General features: G+C 39.8%; 2 protein-coding genes across 10 annotated transcripts in view; one reads left to right on the plus strand and one right to left on the minus strand.

Moving 5' to 3' along the window:
- LOC135493629 (dachshund homolog 1-like) overlaps positions 1 to 4308 on the plus strand; it is a 93639-nt gene extending 89331 nt beyond the window's left edge. For all 7 annotated transcript variants that reach the window (XM_064781106.1, XM_064781110.1, XM_064781107.1 and 4 more), the window contains 4 exons: positions 884 to 967; positions 1245 to 1457; positions 1811 to 1893; positions 2136 to 4308. In XM_064781106.1, coding sequence (XP_064637176.1) covers positions 884 to 967; positions 1245 to 1457; positions 1811 to 1854 — 341 coding nt within the window. In that variant the 3' untranslated portion in view covers positions 1855 to 1893; positions 2136 to 4308. The remainder of the gene's footprint in view (positions 1 to 883; positions 968 to 1244; positions 1458 to 1810; positions 1894 to 2135) is intronic.
- A 2017-nt stretch (positions 4309 to 6325) lies between these two features.
- On the minus strand, positions 6326 to 22112 carry LOC135493352 (Krueppel-like factor luna). Of its 3 annotated transcripts, none has more exons than XM_064780650.1 (10): positions 22007 to 22112; positions 18961 to 19095; positions 17631 to 17718; positions 14975 to 15829; positions 13578 to 13673; positions 12704 to 12830; positions 12456 to 12552; positions 12045 to 12214; positions 11586 to 11776; positions 6326 to 11158 (listed from the first exon to the last, which is right to left on the minus strand). In XM_064780650.1, exons 2-9 carry the CDS (start codon positions 19083 to 19085, stop codon positions 11604 to 11606), a joined length of 1731 nt encoding a protein of 576 aa, XP_064636720.1. In that variant the 5' UTR covers positions 19086 to 19095; positions 22007 to 22112; the 3' UTR covers positions 6326 to 11158; positions 11586 to 11603. The 3 variants fall into 3 exon arrangements, with proteins under 3 accessions (XP_064636720.1, XP_064636721.1, XP_064636722.1); XM_064780651.1 differs by lacking the exon at positions 22007 to 22112 and adding an exon at positions 21848 to 21910; XM_064780652.1 differs by lacking the exon at positions 13578 to 13673.
- Positions 22113 to 22998: the final 886 nt, after the last annotated feature.

The following is a 22998-nucleotide window of genomic DNA, read 5'->3' on the forward strand; positions in this document are numbered from 1 at the left end:
ACGGAGACCGATATTTCACAACTCATAGATTGATGTCTTTAACTATAATAATGAGATTTTCCGTCCCTTTGGTTCTAGTCCTAATGAGTTATCAATGGAAAGTTGTTCCAGGTAATCTCAGAGTTTGACTTTGTATATATTGCTGATATTCAATTATTGTTATATGTGTTGCCTAAAGCGTTTCACTCACCTTTGGTTTGACACGGCTGTCACCTGCCAATGGAAAATATGAAGATACATGTTTTTATGACAAGCTACGGTACGAGCAGTCTTGGGCTAAATTGCAGAATCCCTGACGAAATGCCTAAATAAGGGCATCACTGCCAGAAGGTTCGATGGAAACCCCTAATCAAAACCCAGACCCTCCTTCCAGCATTTGTCATGTTAGGGATGCTGGAATCAAGCCCAGTTTTGTAAGGGGTATATAAGGTATAGGCCTACACACATCTCACTCTTGGTATCTCACCTATCAGGAATAAGTAAGTTGAACCATCGTCTTCCTTGTGCTCATCACTGTCATCACCGTATGGGGACCGCCACGAAACAGTACAGTGCCACGCATGGGATCTCGAGCATACCGGTAGCGTTACGTTACGCGGAATAGCATAAGCGTAGCGTTGCATGATATTCGCGTGCAGGTTGGGTAGTAGTGTCGTCTGCCGTCAGGCCTATTTATAGCTGAACCGCTGATATTTTACAGAGTACAGGTTGACCCACAAAAAGTTTCCAGTAGTAAACAGATACAAGGCATTTTGGAGACATGTCGGATATTTTCATTTTATGTCTAGGCTTTTTGTTGTTTTTCAGATTGTGCTGGTCCGTTGAAAACAAGTTTCTTTGCATTTCATTGTTAATCAAGGACGCTTTTTTTGTCTCTCTTCAGCGGAACTGAAAATGGAAGTACTGCGCGAACGCGAAATGAGAGAGACGATAGAGAGACGATTACTTGACGAACAAAGACTAAGAGGTAGGAAGGCCTAGTAGCTAAACTGTTCAAAAGGAGGGCAGACTGGGACCACTCTATCAAATTTATTGAATACCGAGATGTGGATACGTTTTGTGATTGCATGATTGGGTGAAATAAAATTCGGTATCATATATATAAATGTAATGACCCCCTTCAAATCGGATTGGCAGTAAGTAGTATCCTTTTAATTTTGTCGTCGATCTAGACACAGTCAAACTTCCTGAAAAGTGTTTTTTATTAAAAAAAATTTCTAATAAATTATAATTGTCATTTTCAGAAACATTCCAAAAACGATGGAAAAAGGAGAAAAAGGCAAGAAGGAAATTTCAAGAACAAACGATGATGGAGCCAGGTGACCAGAGGTGTCATCTTTCCTCAGATGAGGGAAACAGCCGAGTCATGCACAGCCCCAGCCCCATGAGGATGATGAATGGGGTGATGAACTCTGTAAACGGGCTCAGTCCAGTCCATGGGGTCAACTCAGTCAATGGTACGACTTTGGAGCAAAATTTGGTTGATTCGTCAACATGTAGTTGTGAGAATACGGACGATAGTTTTTTCATAAATACAATATAGGCCTTAACTGGTAAAAAAAACCAAAACAATTAAGTGATGTGAATGCCGTTGAAACTCTCGTCACTCAGTAACTTCTATAGATGTAGGCCGACTTCCAAATTGATAAGAAAGTTCTATTTGTTGATTATCCCCTTCCAATCTCTCGAATGCATCTCTCCTCCACCACTTGAACCACAACCACACGACGCCTCCCCCTTCCCTATCACAACAGATCCTAACACACTTCCACCACCAAAGCCCATCTGACTGCATTGCAATTTTTTTCAGGTAGTAGCCAATCCGTTATCCATGCTATCAAGACAAATGGATGATCTGTCACATAGTCAAGCACTAGAATCATGAATTCAAAGGTAAACACATTATAAAAGGTGCTCCATTTTCTTTAAAGCTTGTGATGAGATAAATACGAATAAGACATAACGTTTAAGATTATTTTAGCTGAAAAGAATAAACAAAGAGGTCGGTCACTGTCGAAAGCTGAAGAGGTAACTCTAGGTTCATTCCTTTATGATATATCAGATCATGACATCCGGGTACTTTTCAGGCATGCTCATGATGCAAAATGCTTGACAAATTCTTCTCTTTTTTTCAGCGTAAACGTGCACGTACGCCAAACTCAAATGTAGAGTACAATAGAGCTCAGGGCTACCTCATCATGACATACGTGACACAAGACTTTCATAAAAACATTACAGAGACGCTGGCAGTTCGAGACATAGATCCAATGTATCATAGAGGAGGGACCGTGTAAATCAGCATAACATCGTATGACGCGTGTAAAACGGCAAAGGCTTTGACGTCAAGAAAGGATGAACTAATGTATGACGTTTTTTATGATCTGATAACTTTATAAGCCATATGTGAACCGGAAAATACACCTCATATCGAACTTTCTCGACACGCTAGGAGCCAGCACATCACAGGAAAGGGTTAAATCAATATTCAATAATATTTCCGAAAGAATAGATAGTTAAACTTAAAGAATAGTAATCGTCTTTTTGTGAAGTTGTGTTGACAATACAATATTAATCTTTTTTAAAGCTGAATTGTCATGTACAGTTTACAGTTGGGCTTGATTAGTTAATAGTACAACTCAGCTTTAAGGCCGAATTGGGGCAAAACAGATGAGTTAGTTTGGAAGTTGTCTTCTTTATATTTTGACTGTGTTAAAATGCTAGTCCTGACATCAGGGATTTAAATAATGTTTAAAACTTCAGGAGTCAAATGGTAAGGAATTTCATCCATCTAAAACATTTCAGACGGACGGGTATTTTCATTTTCCCGAAAGATATATATTAGCTGTCCTTTTTTAAGAGTATTTAAACTCCATAGTGCCTCTGCTTAGACCAATGGTAGTGACACTTGTTGCGGAAGATGTCATTAAACTGTAAAATCAACATGGAGCCAAATGCGTATAAGTAACTACGGCTCCTGAGGATTTTGCAGTGAGATGGACTGAGGATTCGTCATTTCTGAGATTTCTTTTCCAATGATGGGCATGGAGTTGAATTCGAACTATGATGTGGTGATGATAGATCCGTTTAGTGGTTATTGATATTAAAAAGTCGTGTTTAAAAAAGTCTGCTATATTATTGGTAGTATCGTCTAGATTATTGGGAAACTACATGGTACTCTTAATGCTCTATCAAACTTGTATATCTTGCAGTACGCCTTTTAAAGGACCACTCGGCTACATATTGTAGCTTATAGACCCTTTAAAGGACTAACGCTAATATTTCCTGTAGCGGGTTATATTACAGTGCAAATATACTTGACACCACATTAGCACTCTTGGGGCTGAATTTGGCATCATCCCTTATGGCGTAGGCCCTTTCATGGGCTGTTAATGTGGCCAGGCGAATCATTCAAAACTAACCGGCATGTCATACATTGAGAAGTAGGCCTAATGCTATAAGTTAATTGTAATTGTAAATAGGAATTAAAAGTAAAGAGAAGATGACTGGGGAAAAATTTACTTTGGTGACCACTGTCAGCGATTTTGTGGTAACCGTGCTAATTGATGTAAACATTGTAAAAATGTTAATTGTAATAAAAGTAATGTATAATTGCATGGGCAGTAGGTCTAGAATTATTTGTTTTTGTTAATATGAAGAGACCTTATGCCCGTGATCGTTTTGATGTGTAATTGATGTTGTGTTTTCCCAGTGGTATCCACTGAGATGTTTTCTTTACTATTGCATGAAAATGCTTCTGAAATCCTGTAAAAATATTGCCACTTTAAAGGGAAAATATCGTAAAATTTTGCCACTAAAGAGACAATTTAGCCACGTACGGGTGACTATCTTTTCCTTTGCCCTAATGATAAGTAGCTTGTGTTAAAAGTTCACATTCAGAATCATTGTGGAGCACCGTTTTGGCATTTTCCAATATGGCCGCTGCGGCAGCCATCATGAATTTATTTTGAGTTGTTGTAATTACATTTTGAATGTGCAGAGGACATTCTTTTTAAAGCAATGATAAGGAATTACTACAAATTTTATCTTCATCGCGAAACATTACCGGGCAAAATGAGGTTAGCTGGATAAAAATAAAGGAAACACAAAACATTTGTTTTTAAAATGGTTGATTTTAATCATCGACCGATATGAAATTATTTTAGATGATCGTCTTTGTCTACTATCACAAAATGTTGCATGCATTTATTGATGTAAATTCTGTAGAATCGCTGTTCATTATGCCCTTTTCAACTATTGTAAATACGGTCTAGATAAAACAAGTTGCAATAAATATTTAATATTTCATAATTGATAGTTGGTTTCAGTTTATTTCAAAATCGTTGCGTGGAATGTAACCCTGTTCCGTCTTCATCTTCATCTTCATAATTTCCATATGAAAAGGTGACATACTGTATATTGGAAGATGTATAGTATTTACTCACACGATTGTCTTGTTGGTAGCTTGAATCACGTTCTCCTTGCGTGCCTCAAGGACAGACCACTTTTTTACTTGAATCGGACAGACTCCCGAAACAGGCAATACGTCATCCTAAACATCGTCTTCTTTGGGAAGGGACAAGGCTGAGGCACTGCGCCGGAGTGTAGGCCCGTATCGATCAAGAATAATCTGTCCAGATGTGAAGATTCTCAATGATTGTCTCTCTTGCACTTGTTTCGAAATTGGCATGTTAAGGGTTGACCACAGTATAGGTTCCACTATATTGACTCGGACTAAAAACCCTCAAATAGTAACAACCGTTTTTAAATGAAGTGAACGCCACTTTCAAGGGTGAAGCCCCCTCTTGGCGTCACTTCATTTTAAAAGAGTTCTACTTGTTTGGGATTTCAAGTTTTGGCCAAAATATATGACGAGCTGGTTCAGGATACATGTAAAACAAGTTAGCGACTGACTTGGGTGTAACTTGTTTTGAAAGTAAATCCCTAAGCTTTTTGGGTGGGGGTATACTATCGCATTTCAAAAAGTTTCGTTTCAATGAGCAGGCCGTGAGTTTACTCCACATTTCAAAAAATTTCTTTTCAAAGAGCAGATCAGGGTTGTGAGTTACGTTAGTGACATTCCGGTGAGCAGGCCATGAGCTTGCTTCACATTTCAAAACATTTCTTTTTAAAGAGCAGATCAGGGTTGTGAGTTACGTCGGTGACATTCCGGTGAGCAAGTGAATGAGTTCAGAATACAACAAACACTCACAAAGGATACATCTGCAGGGACCGCACTGAGCGGCGTAGCTAGTTTTTTGGTCTCGGGAAGGCAATGGTCGGGGGGGGGGGGGGGGGGGCGCAGACGACAAAATTACGGTCAAAAACACATTTTTCGTGACTTCTTGAGATATCGAGATTCGACAACTAGCCGCATCTTACCCAAAGAAGTCCGATGCTACATGTCGCGTGGCAAGATGACGAGCCAATGAACCTGCAACGAACTGATGTTCAAATATCCAGGGTATTGTAAATCAGTGGCAGTACCAAACGGCAAAAGATTCGATAACCAGCTGAGGAGTCATTTGATACGAATAAATGGGCAGCGGGAAGCGGGACGCGAGGGGTTTTTTTACAGGTAGGTTTGTACCATTGTGTACATTTACATTGACCAAATTTCCGAAGAGAAATCTATTATTAAAATAAAAGTAAATGAAGCAATAAAAACAAAAAGTGCATAATTTTTTGGGTCCTTCCGAGATTCGAACTCGCACCATTTGTCAATGTGCATCGCTGATCTTGTTTACTTACTAACAACACGTGCGTCTCTTACTTGATGACGTCAGGCGAAGTTACTGACCTCTGATTGGCTGTCAATGTACACAATGGTACGAACCTACCTGTAAAAAAAACCTCGCAAGCTGGACAGGCCAAACAATGACGTTTAGAGACGCACATTGCTGCAGAATATGGTTAAATTTTTCTTTTGCGAGTTATTCAAGATTTGGGTATAAAATCTGTTTTTATGTGACCTCATTTTTGCAAGACATTTCAAGTTCCAACTTGTTATGGTTAACTATGACTCAACTCTTCCAGCTGTTTTAACTTATTGCCGCTCGTTTTGTTTGTTATGGCTATGTCAATTTGTATGACCAGACTCTTCCAGCTGGTTATGGATAATCTTCGATTCAACTCTTCTAGCTGGTTATCGCTGCTCAGTTGTGGGTGATTCAACTCTTCCAGCTGGTTATGGATACGCTTTGATTCAACTCTTCCAGCTGGTTATCACTGATTCAACTCTTCCAGTTGGTTATCACTGATTCAACTCTTCCAGCTGGTTATCAATGTAAGGCTGGCCTGATCTCAATTAAAAACATAACCACGCATGTATCTTCATTAATATTCTTTATTTTCATTATTGACATGATTTTAGTTATCATTCCTATTAATAACACTACCACACATATAACTACTTTCACCCAATGCGAACAGAGTCATTCAGTTGAACACTCCAGGCCAATTTCAACAAGGGTGACTTCTCTTCTACACCATGAAACCACTGATTTAGGCTCTGAACACGCTATGCCAGATCAGTATGTATAAATATGTAGGCCTGAAACTGTTTGATAACAAGTTCACCGACTGTTTGAGGCCTAGTGCCCTTTGTGAATCTGGCCTTCTATTACACTTGTGAAGATTCTAAGGCATCTATCAAAACTTTGCCCAATGGTACTGTGTTTCTTACGCTAGCCTATAGCCAGCAATGGAGCTAGCGCAGCAAATCTTGTTTAAAATCCGTTTTTTATTTCATAAGTTCTATTGAATCAAATTCACAGGGACTCCACACAGCACCAGGTACACAACAATTTGACCAGTACCCTGAAGTCCACCTATGCATAGAATTTGCAAAATACACCAGATTCAAGATACACAGCACATCATGGTTGTCCCTGTGACCAGTTTTACAACACTGCCCCCCATAATTTTCCAATGATTTGCTTTCTGGTCCCAGTTCAGTAAGAGCCAAGCACACATTTAATATTTAGTCAAATTATATGACTTTTCAGAGTATTAAGAGGCCAAAGTTGTAGGAAATGGAAGTAGAATTAAGTCAGGTGTACAAAATCAATGACCTAACAAAAGAGTTGCACTCTAAAGTGCACAAGTATGCAATCTTTTTTCCACAACTCTCCATTCTGAACATACTGTAAACTAACACATTTTTGTGCTTTAATATATGTCTGATTGGAAAAAAAAAAAAAAAATTCGATATCCGACAAAATAAAAATTTAAATTATTTCATTTTTGCATAAATTTTTGCAAATTGCAAAATTAAAGAAGCATGATAATTTGGGGAGTTTACAGTATTTGAAGGCAATAAGATATTTTCACACAATCCGCAGGTTCTATTCGCTACAAGTATCTGGAGCTAGAAGTACAGTCAAAACAGCAAAAACACTCACAATGTTTAGGAGACTTAAACACGATTGGAAGACTAAAACTTGTAGAATAATCAACAGTAACACACCGTGCACACAGTACAACAACAAGTCAATAAGTAGAGAAGATGTAGCCGCCTGAAGCTACTGAGACTACAGGTACATGAAGATCAGAATGAAGTAAGATGGAACACCTTCTATTCCTTCATGGGTGTTGGCAGTCAAGCTGGTATTTTGATCTTTATGCACCTGTGCCAAGGCCTGTACCCTTGGGATGTAAACACAGTGGTTTGTCAGACCATTTACACAGGCATGTATGCATTCAAACCAACAATTTCTAAGACGATTCTACGAGAGAAATTAAACGCCTGTGGAGAAACACTGCCAAATGCTAGGTACTGAAATGAATTGAGACCATTTTAATACACATTTCTTTACACATTCAAGATGTAAATATATTTCATGAGATGAAGTAAACACAAGTAAACTCAATTTACTAATATTTCAGACAAAACGCCTTTACAAATAATAAACAAAGTTGTATCAGTAATAGAGTACAATGTAAGTCTGCTTTTTGAAAAATTATCAACATTTGTGACATGTGATCATTTAAGGAATTCATTACTGCAGGTGATCCTGATTATGAAGTACCCAATCAAAATATCTGTAAAACATGAGTTTAAGATACTTCTAGAATATTCTATAAGACATCTTTACATTTAGGCCTATACACAGATTTGGATTAAAACACGATGCACATCACAGTATGACAAAAGATTGGACTACAATCTAGATATCACCACGGAGAATCAGTTTCCCGACTTACTGAGAATCAGGCAGGCTTCCCAACTAACCAAGCTGTCTCGTACTGTGAAAGAAGAAAGTTTTTCAATGATGTTGTAAATTTTGTGTTCAACTGGTAATGCAAGCATGATATGCATCTTAGGAAAATTGGCACACATAAGTTGGAAGGCCTGGCTTAATTCTCCAGGGTGATTTTCAACCCTCCATTTGAAAAATTGCAACAAAAAAAGTTACAAAATAGTTGGCAACCTACTTGACAATAGGTTGAGGGATATTAAAGTTGACACCGCATAAAATTGAAATCAGAAATCCGGAAGACCCACTTCACCTCTGTATTGGTCTTCAGCAGTTTTTCATTTTAGGAAGAAATTCATAAAGATGTGAGCCAAGATAACAAAATTTATCTGCAGTCTTGATTGAAAATGAATATAGACAACATAGAGTAAATTTGAAACATCAAAACAAAGAAGGTACACAGTGAAACTTTGCTGTTATCATCAATCCATATATAAAGGTAACCGTGGAATTTCTCTGCATACGCAATAAGATTTAACAAGAATCTGTACAGACAAATTAATTGAGCAATTGATAGAGTCAAATTATTGCTTATGTACCGGTATTACATAATCTAGGTGAGAGTTGACAAAGCGATGATCGACTTCACACGATCACCATGCAATAACATTGTGAATTACCTCTGGTATACAAGAGCTCCAGTTAACTGATCTCAATGAAGTTTATTGGGGTCAAGTTGATTGGGAAATCATACACAACAAGCAGATTTTAGTTAAAGAGCCAAATTGTAATGACCTGGTTCAAGTGTACATTCATTCACTCAAAAACAAAGAGAAATCAAAGTCATTTTCAAATTCATTTCAGTTTTTTTCTTTTTCTCAATTTGCAAGCAACAAATTAAGATTGCACACAGGGTTGAAATGGGAAAACAAAGTCCTTTTGTAAAACACTAATGGAAGTAGTATTGACCCTGAACATAATTATAGGGTGAAAACCATTGCCCTGCTCAGAGTATCCGGAAGTGCTGCCCCCTTAAGTCACAATGACAAACCACAGGACAGTATATTTCAGCAGCATGTTGTTACGAAACCATCAAGTACCGTAACTAAGACCAACATAAATGAACAACAATAAACCATAGATACGGTTTACATTGTTTACAGAGTTTAACACTTTAGGCGTCAGCATTTCACCCCAACACCCACTTTTCAGACCCCCCAGGGAAAAAATCTATCAGAGATAACTGTATGATGTCTTGGAAAAGCTTCCCCAAGACAATATCTTGCCAAATCAACAGAAAAAATATGACTATCCCCCAAATTCCAAAGGCGGAATAGATTGAAAATAGATCTTAACAGCGAAATTGTTTCAGTTCCTACTTCCCCCTTCAGATGGCGATGGTGTAGTTGGGCACTCAAGCTGCTGGAAAAGAGGTAGGTTGGTGACTTAGTTCAATAGATTGACAATAGATCTTAACAGCGAAATTGTTTCAGTTCCTACTTCCCCCTTCAGATGGCGATGGTGTTGTTTTAGTGGGCACTCCAAGCTGCTGGAAAAGAGGTAGTTTGGTGACTTATTTCTACATCATATGGCGCTGAAAGTGTTAAACAACGAGGCAATATTACATTTGTTGGATATTCGGTCCTAGTTCAGGCATTATAAACTTTACCTACGCGTAGAAAACACACAAAAACAATCAAAAGACTACTCCTGAATTAGAATTTAGACCAATACAAATCACAGATATAGTACAAAACACAAAAGGAAAACACTTCATTGACCAATTTCTCAAAGATTCAACAAAGTTTTGCGATGTATCCTTTTCATATTTAGCAGAAATAACATTTGTCAAGGGTTAGTACAGCCTGAAGGGATAGTTCGATAGATGCAGATCAGCCATCGATAATGTCATCTATTTAAAATGCATTGTGAAGTTGTAATTGTGTTTAGTTTCTCAAGGGCTGTAGTTACATGATCTGTTACGTGGTGGCACTGCAATCAATTTTGAAACCATGACCTTCAGCAGGCAAAATCAGCCAAGGAGAGAAATATTCAAATTTCTTTAAAAATCTGTAGTAGCTTAAGGGTTAAACTCACTGAAAAAATCATACTTGTGATCCACAAAGACAATTCAAATATTTAAAAGATACAGAAAACATTCCTGGTTAGATCCAAGAGAGGCATTGTAAACAGAAATATATAATGACAGTAACCTTGTCCAAGATACCAACTTATTGTAAAGTACTCGATATTAAACCAAGTCTTGACACTTTTCTTTTCAATGACTTTACAAGTAACCTTTCCCCTCAAAATACATTACAGACAATGCATGCCCACTGGCCAAAATCAAACTACAGCATTTGTGTCACTTACATCATTACAAGTATAATAATTTTTTCCTTCCAACGCGTTAGATATGAAAATTATCAAGGTTAATGTCTACGTATCTATTTATAATATCTTTTCAGCCTCAACTTAATACCACCCCCCCCCCCCCAAACATTTTCACCTGGCACACTCACGACGTGACACACATTATAATTTATATAAAATTCAACAGAATTAATTTTCTGCATGTACACAGTCACATTTATATGTAATATTTATATTTATACAGTAACCATATGTACAATACAGGGCAAAGCAAGAAACCAGGACTCTGTCACATTTGAGTTCTTAATAATTCACGCTTATACATGTTCTCGATTCGTTTTCCAAGCTTTTTCAAAGTCTTCAATTACAACAGGAAATGTAATATTAGGCATTCACTGAATGATCGTGGCTCAGAATACGTAGTTGTACCAATTAAGCCACAGTTTCAGTGTTTTATGTTTTCCAGTGCTTCAGAAACTTGTCACTTTGTTCAAATCCTTATATTATGCAGTCCATTTGTTAATTGAAGTGTCATCGAATCATACTGGTGGGCTGTTAGCTAAATGCTTAATTGCTTTGAGCAAATTCATCTGAAAACAAAATAAATATATATTCAATTGGCGATTATGAAAATGACATAAATTACTTCCATGACTTCTTCAATTATTTCCCGCCATGCACATATTTCAAACATTTCAGACAGTGTGAACGTGTCATTGAGAAAAACAACATTAACCTTTACAGGGGGTTGGCATAGCCATCAAGATGAAGGTATAAGTGTCACGTTGCATTCGCAAAAATCTCGAAAGTGAAAAGCTTGCAGCGGTTTATGGTTTACGGTACCTCCTCAAGTCATAGAGTTGGCAATCCTTCCAACAGTGTAGGTTTCCTCCTACACCGCATACTGAATCGACAAATCTTGTTGACAGAGCTACAAATGTCTTAGCTGATGCTCAGCTCACAGCACTCAGCTAGCCCTCAATGCTCAGCTCCTCAACCCAATATTCTTTTACTCACCTGTTTCAACCTGAATATTTAATGTCTCTTCATATGAAGAGACAGATGATCCGATCTAGAGAAAGCCCGATCACAGAGCTGACACTTGAAAGGCCGATCCCCAGTATGTTTGCGATAGTGTCGAGTGAGTTCGTCTGAGCGGGCAAAACGCCATGTACATCCTTCCCAGGTACAAACATAAGGCTTCTCACCTGCAATTGAAAAAAGCAATTGTATGAGATTTTTTTCACGATATGGACACCAGGCCCTCCCATCAATAACTTTAGAGATTGGCCTACTACGTATCCTCACACCAAAATAGCTTGCGAAATACTCCTTCTTCTCGGCAGAATACAGAGTTACAAGACCACCTCAATTGATGCAAAAAGACAAACCAAACCCCTTTGGCCCAAAACAAAATGCTCACAAAAGTAAACTTTGATGAACAACTTGACAACTGAGCCCTCAGCCTAATCTTACCAGTGTGCGTTCGTCGGTGGGCTTTCAAATGAGAACTCTTCGTATAAACTTTTCCGCAGCCCTCAAAATCGCATCGATGCATTTTACGTTTCTTGCGTTCCTCTTCCAAAGCTCTTACATCCATCATCAGCCGAGGAGTACGCGACGTGTGCGGCAAATGTGGCCCAAGTCTGATAAAGTAAAATGGACATGCATGAGTAGGTTTCAATTTCTAAAAGGTGCCAATGCTGTTCAATCCAAAATTTGTTCAAGACATCATGCACCAAACGATCTGTGACAAAAGACAAGAGGTGAATTGCATCATGCCGAGTTTTATGTTACAGATCAAGTTTTAACCTCGAGTAAAAGAAGAAGGCACAGTGTCAACAGCCATATTTTTGTCACGGAAAGTCTAAGGCCCGTGAAACTTACGCAGACGCTTCTTTAATCCTTGCCAGAGAGAGTAGGGCCATTGAACCGATTCTGTTGACCGTCTCCAGAGTAACATTTGGGTCATCTCCAGTTTCGCCTGAAAGGAGAGCAAGGCAAAGTGAATTCCACCGAATACAAAAATGCAAGGCTTCGATGAATGACTGTGAAAAATCAGTTGACCTGTAATCTGAGGGCCTGCTTTCAAGCAATATCATGCATGGCTTGTGAAAACACAAAAATCTACTCACTATATTTTGCTTCTCTGCCTGATCGGTATCCATAATCGTGTAGTCGATGTTTTGCCGGTGAACTTTCATTCGATGATGGTGATCGGCCCGGCCTGACTGACAAGTCTACTGGTTCCGTTTGCTCTGGCTGCAACGACATTTCATACAATACAAGACGATGCAACAAAAACTGATGTTCGCGGTTGCTGGTAAAATCATGCAAGATATCGTCACTGGCAAAGCTGACCACTTTTGATTGACATATCATGAGTTCTTTACAAGCGGCTTATTTTAAGTGGCAATGGCAGTTTGTCTTAAAATTATTATGTTAAATTACAATAACCTCTCCAAATAGCCAAGTTGTATTCATCCATACACCGACACTGTGCAAAACCTGATTCATTCCCTATGAGTTTTATGCTATTCCACACGTTGCATTTATTCCAACCAGTCTCCCAAAGCCCATGTGCGGAATGAACTACAATTTGACGGCATCACCTCTTACAAAACAGTTCCCTGACTTCCTTCTCATGGGTGGTCACTCATTATTGCATTAGTGACCTTGACCCACAACCAACACCAAGGGGCATGAATAAAATGTAGGACGACACACCCAATCAGCAACAACACTCCCTGGGAGAGCATGTCAACTTTCAGATTCTAAGATCCAGACCAACACCAGATTAACAAGAGCAATGCGAAGCGTGGTTAATCCCATCGAACGAGCACAGAATTTTGGATGGAGTGATTTTGAAGTTATTACTCATCACATCATTGCAGGGAACATAATACAGGGCACCTCTATCAAAGAGTTTAAATAGCTTTTAAAGAGTTTAAATTTAAAACTTAAAATTTCAATCAAAAACATGCCGATTGAACAAAAATTTGTTCTTACCCCCTTGCTGGTATCAGCAAACTTAGCGGCACAATCATTGCAGGGCTTGGAGGATGTGAGTCTCACTTCCCCCTCAAAGAATCCACATTTGGGACACTGAAAGGAACAAGAATGGCACACCATTTATTTTCATGAGATATGTTGTAAATGTAAGTGTATTTGGTAAATTAAAGGGAACCCGGTCTGACCTGTGATCAGTCAGTGCCACTCGGTACTTTCAACTTGCTCGAAATAGCAAAGTATAGCGCAAATTGTGCACTGCCCAATGCCTCAAGAAAGGTTTATGAATTTGGCCGAGGAATGCAAAGCGCTTTGAGATAGTCCACATATACAGGCAGTATAAGGCAACGTCATTTTCATTTACCTCTTGAATGTAAGGGTGTAACCTGTTTTCAAGTATTCTAAGCCCTCTTAAAAACTTGTGAAAATGTAGAAACTTCCCGGGAGGGAACTCCTCAAGACAGGTGTACATGTAGCATATCATCAGTGGGATAAAGCTCCAAGGGGTTGTTTTACCAGCGTTTGCTAGTCCCCCACAGGGCACAACAGAAAACGCCTCATAATTTTACAATGATCACTCCTCCGAAAGCCCAAAGAAATTGATCTAGATACACCCTGACTAGATGCAGGCATACATTCCAGCGTTAAGTACCAAAGGACCAGACATACACGAAGTCAAGTAACATGCGTTCTTCGAATAAAAGCCAAAACTGAGGTTCCTTGTAGCTGAAGTCTATGCTGGGGAAAGCAAAAGGGCCCGCTAGTGAGAAACATGTGAAGCTTGCAATGGAGTCTACCTCTGGCCAAAGACGGAGTCCCTTAGCCAATAAACGCAAATGACACCTAACAATTGTGGCACACAAAAATGCTCATCTTGCCTTGGAGGAGGAATGCTCCCTGGAGAATAACAAAAGGAGAAGTACCATGCAGGCATGGCCATTGGTTTGGAATGAAACCACCAACCTAAGGTTGGGGATGGAAAATGACCCGACCAAAAGGAACCATATCAGAATGCACCACGAGGTCATGGTCCAATCAAGAGGATCAAACATCTTGGGCCTGTCACCAGACAGCCACTAAGCACAACTTGTCACTCAGTAAGCAGCTGTTTCCATGGCATGGCACCTATTCAACCATTTGAAAAGCCTGCTGGTACGGAAGATAAGTGGGCCTCTCGACAAAAGACCAAGGTCGACGGGATGACATTTCTCTTTGTATGCCCTTTTTAACGCAGACAATTCCATGGGGTGGCATTCCTAGCATCTTTGTAGACCCTGCCGACCAACAACCCTGGTTACTAGCCTCTATACTTACCCATGCATAAGACACAGGTTCTCTTGGCTCATCCTAGGTATGTCCATAAGTGAACAACATCATCTTTTAGCACATTTACTCACCCTTTGTAATTTGATCCGAGTAGCACCATTACTGTCAAGGCTGTCATCCATGTCATCACCAACTAAAGACCCTGAACTCCAATCCTCACTCGCGTTAAAGCTATCCACATCAGCAGTCTTTCGTTTCTTAGCACCAGACATGCTGCGGCAAGAATTGATGGCAAGGTCCACCTTCCCCGGAAGGCTTTTACGTTTACTTGCTTTTGCCGCTAGCTCGTCAATTTTTAGCGCTAATTTTGACATTTGCGGTGTTTTTTTATGGTTTTGGAAGCCTCCATTAGTGGTTGCAAAGCTTGTCGATGATTTACTGTCTGGTGTAGGCTGAGTATTTCCATTCAGGTCTCCCTCGGTGAGGCTACTCGTCATGCTGTGGTTAGAAACAGGCGAGTAACCAAACTCGGCCGACATGTCCACCACGGTATACTCAAAGTCTGCGCTCTCATCAGTCAATGCACCAGGCGAAGGAGTATAGTAAGGTATGACCTCACCCGATTCCTGCAAATGGTACACTGGTCCATTTGAGTTCTTTATAGAGGCAGAATCCTGAATCGACTCGGAGTCATGTCCTTCAGTTGGTGTGGTACCCGTTTCCTTCCCTGAAGCAAAGTCTGTTAGTGAACCAACGTCCACCACACTGGACTCAGGTGCAGCATCAGAGTTCTTCACAGATGCCAAGTTAACTGAACCAGGGTCCTGGGCATCAGAATTGTACCCTACGTCGACACATTCTTCGTTAATGGCCAAATCACAGTTGTCTTTTTTTGTTGTTGTGGTTGTTTCTGGTTGTTGTTCGGTTACATTCTTCGCCAGGGCCTCTGTGGTTAGTTTGATCGTACTGGTGCTTATTTGCCCTCCCTGGAACGATATGTATTTTTCAATCATTAGTAGAGTGCTAAAATCACAAATGCTTTTTTAACTGTGTCATTTGTGCTTCAAGACCAACATGCAGAAAACACATTGGCTAGGATTAAACTGCCTTTCATGTTCATGAAACATGATATAAGGAGTGAAAGTGATATTCCAAAAGTGTAACTGTTCAAAGAGCAGGCGTTTCAATCTGATTTTTGACAATACTCATACCTACCACAATAACATCAGCTTTCACCAAGCAGTCCCAATAAATAACATTACGGACACAACTGTGCATGAATTGGTGATATGTCAATGCCCTCTGAGTATAGTTCATGGAATGATAAGGAATCAAAGGTGGCGTCCATGTCGTTTGACCTTGACAATGAGTGCAGTCTCGGCGACCGAAATCCAAACAAGATTGTAGAAAAGAATACTGCGACATTTTTTTTAGCACTCAGGAACTAGAACTGGAATCACTCTGTTGCCAAACTTGTATTGTAACTTCAATTTCAAATTTTTGGTGAGGCTGCAGGTAATATCTCAGTCTGACAAAAAATCATACTCGATTTAACAGTGCCTTCTGAACACTAAATCCACAAAATTCCACATAGACTGTCACTAAATTGAACTGAACACCAAGCGAAACCAACATCCAATTTAGAATTATCATCACAATTCACATTGACTAAGCATGAGGTGAAAATCCAGCATTAGTTAATATAAGTCAAATCAAATGAATGAATGACAAACTCAGAATTAAAACAGCAATTAATTTATACTCCACATAGTAACACAAGCCATCGAACGACACAAATGATCCTGTCTTTATGGTGCCGGTAACTGGTAAATAATGATTAAACAGGGTGTGACCACACTGGTGGAGTCCATTTGGACTATTTATACACCTGTCTCATCCCAACCACATTTCCGTGGCAACTGACCGCGAATTTAGTAATTACTGAAAAACACTGTGTGCAGGAAATTTGTATATGGACCATATGTCACCGCGGAGGGAAATAATGAACGTAGTCACAAATTGTAGTGAACTCATAACCATGTCAAGCGATATCGACCTTCAAATCAGACCTGCATGTATTACTTGAGTCAAGGACGCAGATGCATATGTGGCATGTGGCATGTATGTATAAGCCCACATGCTGCATAATCAGATCAGGAAGGCGACACCAAAGGGCTAAGGCCGGGTTGTCAGAGAGGCCCTAACTGATGCAATTGAAAATGAAATCGATTTTTGTTCCTGAAGTTTACTTATGTTCAATTTTTCCACTTCTTCTAGAAAGAGTTTTCAAATGGCCATTTGAATGTTAGCAATTTTGGGGTCCATTTGCTTTTTACTTCACAGTTGTGCATTTTATTTGCTGGATGAACAAAATGTGAAAGAAAAGGCAGACTATGACTTAGTCACTATGAAACTAGGAATGATGGTGATAGTTACAAGATGAACACCCATATCCTCAAATTAGTCATTTTAATCAAATGCTCTTTCAAGCCGTGACTGGCAATGACTGATAAGAATGCAACACGCCTCAATGTGACATCAGCTCCACCCAAAGCTGACTAATGTAGTAGTCACTCCAGCTGCATCCTCAAAAGAGAGGAAAATTCAGGAAAAGTATCCTGGATCCAATACCCACTATCTAAGGACCTTCATCCTCCCTCCCTGGTGGAAGATGGTGTTACAACGCCATTAAACCCAGCAAGGTGTCCTATTGTGGCATGAAACTGATAAAAAGTTCACATGAAGCTATAAACAGAGTAAACCACACCAATTATTTCCAATTCTCACCTGATCCACGCCCTGATTTGATTCACTTGAAGCAGTTAAGTTACTGGAAGCACTTTTCATTGTTTCTTGAGACGTCACATCACAATCACTGGAAGTTGAAACAAAAAGGGGTATTACAAAAATGATAACTTGTTTTCATGATTGGATCAGTCACCTAAAGACTTATCGAGTCACTCAGGCCAATACAGGTCATGGTATGGCAATAGTAAATAGTAGACACTTGATAATATACGATACAAAATTGGGAAATTTCGTTCCCACTATTTCCGACCGCTGCACAAATTCCGAATCCTCAAAGGAGTACTAACGGCCAGCTTGAACAACTCCTTAGGTTACAGGTCATCATTTTGCAATGAACAGTGGAGCCATCTACAAGTTTTCAAGCCAACCACACAACTGCTTTCTCATCAGTTTTGCAGAGATGCCACCAATGATTGGTTTCCTATCGTTCCAGGCAAATCAGACAATCAGTATCGCCCAACAACTATGGGATGGCACCGTGTGACCGCATGACTGCTTTCTGATTGACATATTAACCCTTTACTTTTTCTATTACCGTTTTATTGACCCACCCTGTACTGTCTAGGCAAAGAACTAACATACAATAACACACCCTTACCCAAAAGACTAACAGTACCGCCAAGTTGCTAGGATACACTGGGAGATTTACTGCCCTACCCAACATATACATAAGAACTAACCCTAACAGCACAACAAAGCCATCTAGGCCGAAAAATCCAGAAGGCCTATTGATACGCTAGCACACAACAGGGACACCTACCGGGGCCTGCATGCACACACCCATTAGGCCTCAACTCATACATGCAGGCTCAAAAAGTAACTGCTGATTGTAAACAATACAAATTCCAACCAAAATATGTGTCAAGTTGTTAGCAATTTAAAACAATTAGGCCGACTAATTTTAGTTTTGAAATTCGTAGGGGTGAACAAGAATCATATCTCAATCCATACCCCCATACACCATCTGCTGACTTTGAAGCCTTTTCTACAACCTCATGTCATGTAAGAAGCTGTCTATAGCTGTAACAGGGAAACTCCCGTATCGAGCTCAAATTATGATGCACAGAATGCAAAAAGGCTGGATTTCAGACTGCTAGAGTGTGTTAGTTCTGTGAAAGTCGAAATCTTTCAGCTCAGTTTCTTCTGTAATACAATCTTTCACATGGAGCAGACATTGGGTGATATGAATAAAAACTAGCAAATGCTTTTACTTAAATTTTGAACAGAAACGCCTAGTGTAAATGTACGTGGAGTTTATAGAAAAAAGCATTTGCTAGTCTTCATTCATATTACCCATTATCACACATACTTTGTAGTAGTTGAACAAGCATCTTGCACATTGTCCTCGGAGTCGACCTTCATGTTGGTTTTTTCAGCAGTATCATTGAGTTGGGGAAGGTCCACATCAGGGGGAGGGTGTGTCTCGCATGCCATTTGGAAGATTCTGCAAAGAGGATGAAAGATCACATAATAATAACACAGTTGAATTATTGATAGAAAAAAATCCATTAAACCTGATATTGCAGTTTTTTAACTTAAGAGAAACTACTGCTAACGTGTTATTTCAATGGGAATGGTTTTAAATATTTGGGTATACTGTACTTCATGTACTTCTCCGAGTTCCCTTGTCAAAAAAAGGTCAGATTTGTTTTTGAATGGTTTTAAAAGAGCCATAGGCCACAAGTTCACTGCACATGAAATTGTGCCAAATATAGCCCAGGACAAAAGTGCCCAGACACGCCCTTTCAACAGTAGGATGTACCAGTAACCCTGAGCTTAAATTCTCTTCTAAATGTTCTGCATAATAATTGTTCCGACTGTGCCAATGAGGCCAACCGCTACGTGAAAGCATGTGCATCGAAGCACCACGCCCAGACAGCAGGCATTGTACATGGGGACTAGAGTGTTCACAATCATGTAATTACAGGAATAGTTTTGTCCGGGTTTGTTCAGGGGCCACACCTGTCTAGATACATGTAGTCCTGCATGATATAGGCCTATGGGCCTAATGGTTAGTCAAGATTTGGACCGGAAAATTACAGAACTGTAATAAATTTGAGGTGGTTGGCAGGGTTTGGCTAGATCAACCCCTATTCCGCCACAATATTGACAATTCTGAGCAATTTATGTGAAGTCCATTTTTGCAAGAACAAAAAGAAAGAACAGTTAGGTCAGCTTAGACTTTATTTCTTTAAATTTCGAAGGCTATTTCAGACTTTTTCTCAGATGTCTCATATCAAATAGATTGGTCTGAGGATGTAACAAAAATTTGCCATTGCCTGATAGGCCCGCACCCCAGGTGCTCTTCAACATGTCGTTGAAACAACCACTAATTTCTCCCAATTGAAAATGAGAGCCGGTCACTAGCAATTTGTTACAAGCCAACGAAAAATTCCTTTGCAAAACAATGCCATGAATGTAGCAAAATGTACATAAAGGCTATCAAATCAATTATGAATGGGTGTGGGACCACTCCCAACCTTGTATCAATATGCCAAGCCGAACTACACACTGTTGGTGGAAGGACTAAATGGCGATGTTCAGGCACAGCTACCAGTCTGGCTGAAGAAAGCACATATGATATCATATCATATGCTTAAGTTAAATCGGCTGGTGAAATTGGTCATACATGCAGCTGGAGCGTGTCAATCAATCTTAGTAAGTAGAGGAACGACCTATCTTTGCCCTGCTGTCAAGGCAGATCCACCACCAGAAAACGTAGCCCACTTCTCAAATAGTTCAGAACAATTTCGACATTGATCATAATATGCTGGTGGCAATCCAACAACCTGGATGACCCTTTCACCTGAAAATCCTAAATCAAACAAGTCTGACAACCTATACTGCACTTTTTTAGGGGATATTTCCATTGCACTGAATTCATTGTTAGAGGTCAAGGGGTCATACACAGTAAGTTTTTAACCCCATAACCTTAGCGGTTTCATCATCATCATCAACGACATCTTGGCCCAGAAGAAACATGCCACAGTTACACATCACAACAGCCAATTCACACATTGACACTGTGACCTTGAAAAAGTAGGTCAAATGACAGACCGGTATGATCTGTGATGCGTCTGTGCTAAGAGTTCCTTCATAAAATGGTTGTCAAAAACAATCCAATTTTTAGTTGACCCTTAGGGGGTATTTCCGCTGCCGCTGCCCCTCCCCCTCTAGCTATCACCCTTGATGGACATTGTCATTCACTGTCATAATTAGTTGCGTTGACAATCAATGCCAACTGGTAATCTAGGACAGAGAATAGGAGTGTTTTAGTACACTGATGTAGTTGGGTCATGTTTGTTGAAGTAACTCCCGACACATGGCCTGTGATTGGTATTTTGACCAGGAAGTGGAACAGCCAGGAGAGAATGATTGCAAAGTTCAAAGATATAAAGCATTTATTTGTTGCGAGGGTTCATTATTTTACAACATTTGTTCCTGGTGGTTTGGGCTAAGGAGGTCGCATATTATTTCATTGTACCATAATGGTCATGCATTAGTTGATTTTTTGTTCATTTAGTTGATGACAGTTGATTGGCAAACCCTCCGCAATCACCAGAAGACCCCATGTTTGGGGGTTCAAGGGATATGTTGTTTATTGTTTCAATACTGTACACAGGAACCGAACTATGTAAAATACTCGGGCATAAAAACCATGGAGATGGTCGAGCTTCATGATCATGCACAAATAACATGACTTCGTTACAGAGCCCACAGATTATTCTTAAAATGGCAACTGCGCTGCACAGGGACCAGACCTAAAAGTGAAAGTGCCAACTAATCACCTTGCAAACATTGTGCAGCAAGCCAACAATATATAGGCCCATTCAACACAGTGACCTAGCCAAAACAAAGTCATTCCTGACCTAAAATCCCTGATCAGCTGATCACATCACAACAAAACTCACGTGGCCCTGAAATCCTGTTTCTAAAAATAGCCACTCTCGCAACACTGCGTAGTTCGATGCAGTATACACATACAGAACAATGGCAGTGCTGTATAGTATGGGTATACAATGTATGCGCTTAGTGTACACACTCAAGAGTTCGCCGTGGTTACCAACATTTAATCACTGATTTCTCAAAAACTGTACGTTTTCTTCGCACCAAATTTTCAGGACATATCAATGGGATCAGCATTATCATGACTACGTTGTTAGAATAGACAAATAGAGCACAGAAGCGGCAAAAACCTTGGGAATATTTAGGGTATCCCTCAGCTGACGATTCGCACATTTCCTTCCACTGCGGCCGTGGCGCTGGGAGTGTGGGACCACCGCCCTCCCATTTTTATCCCGTATCCCTGGGTTACAGACCCTCCCGATTACCATTTTACAAAAATAGAGACCTACCTTATCACATTAAACGTTATCTATTCTCCTCCCAGGGTCTAAAAACAGACCAAAGTCACGTTTGATAGATTTATGCGAGAGTCTCGATCATGACCCTACCTCCGCCATGTTGATATGACGTACCACACCCTACATCCGGGCAACTCAGCTGACACACCCATCACAAGTCTTCAGTAATCATAGCATCGACCACGCGGTAGGCGGCGGATGAGGGCGGGAAATATCAGACTTCCTAATATGCCTAAATAAGTAACTGTTATTCGTTTCATTTGTAAAAAAAAGATTTGGACATCAAAATTTTTCGAATCCAAAGTTTTTCCCGAGTGCCACGCCCATTCAGTGGTCAAGTTTGGACATGCGGCATAGGCTTGGTCATGGGTGTGGACCTTTAGAAAGTGGAAATTATATAAGTTTGAACAACGAGGTTCTGTAAGTTCTAGGGGTTAGGCCCGGGTATCTCATTGATAATCGAGTCCAGCGCCCATTCAGTGGTCAAGTTTGGACATGCGGCATGGGCTTGGTCATGGGTGTGGACCTTTAGAAAGTGGAAATTATATAAGTTTGAACAACGATTCTAGGGGTTAGGCCCGGGTATCTCATTGATAATATAGGTATAAACATTATTTCTTTAAATTAGGCCTATTCCCGAGGCAGCCGTCTCGGTTATTTTACTTACATGGCCTATATCCATTTAATTCCGCTTAAGTCATATGTGATATTTTCTTGTCTCCAAATTTTCATTTCAGGTGGGGTAGGCCAATTTACTAGAACATATGAATTCACAGTTGAGAGCTATAAAGATCTCCAGAAGTTTTCGATGAACTTTGTGCACTGCAATCCCCATTGAGAAAAAAAAATTTTGAAAAAGAACGATAATTCAAAGAAAATTATACTGGGGAGAGAGCAAGGAAATTTTAGAGAATGAAAAAACAACCTCCTTGGAGAGGGAGTGAGATGGGTGATATCACAGAAAAATGTGATGGCAAGTTCTT

This window comes from Lineus longissimus, chromosome 9 (genome assembly GCF_910592395.1).
Source record: "Lineus longissimus chromosome 9, tnLinLong1.2, whole genome shotgun sequence".
Lineage (NCBI taxonomy): Eukaryota > Metazoa > Nemertea > Pilidiophora > Heteronemertea > Lineidae > Lineus > Lineus longissimus.

What these genes read in the sequence shown, in the direction of transcription:
- LOC135493352 (XM_064780650.1), bottom strand. Translation starts at nt 19,085, where the DNA reads ATGGCATGCGAGACACACCCTCCCCCTGATGTGGACCTTCCCCAACTC. An exon ending in CTCGGATCAAATTACAAAGG is followed by an intron (nt 13,674 to 14,974) that starts GTGAGTAAATGT and finishes TGTTCCTTTCAG; the next exon opens with TGTCCCAAATGTGGATTCTT. An exon ending in AGGATTAAAGAAGCGTCTGC is followed by an intron (nt 12,215 to 12,455) that starts GTAAGTTTCACG and finishes TTACTTTATCAG; the next exon opens with ACTTGGGCCACATTTGCCGC.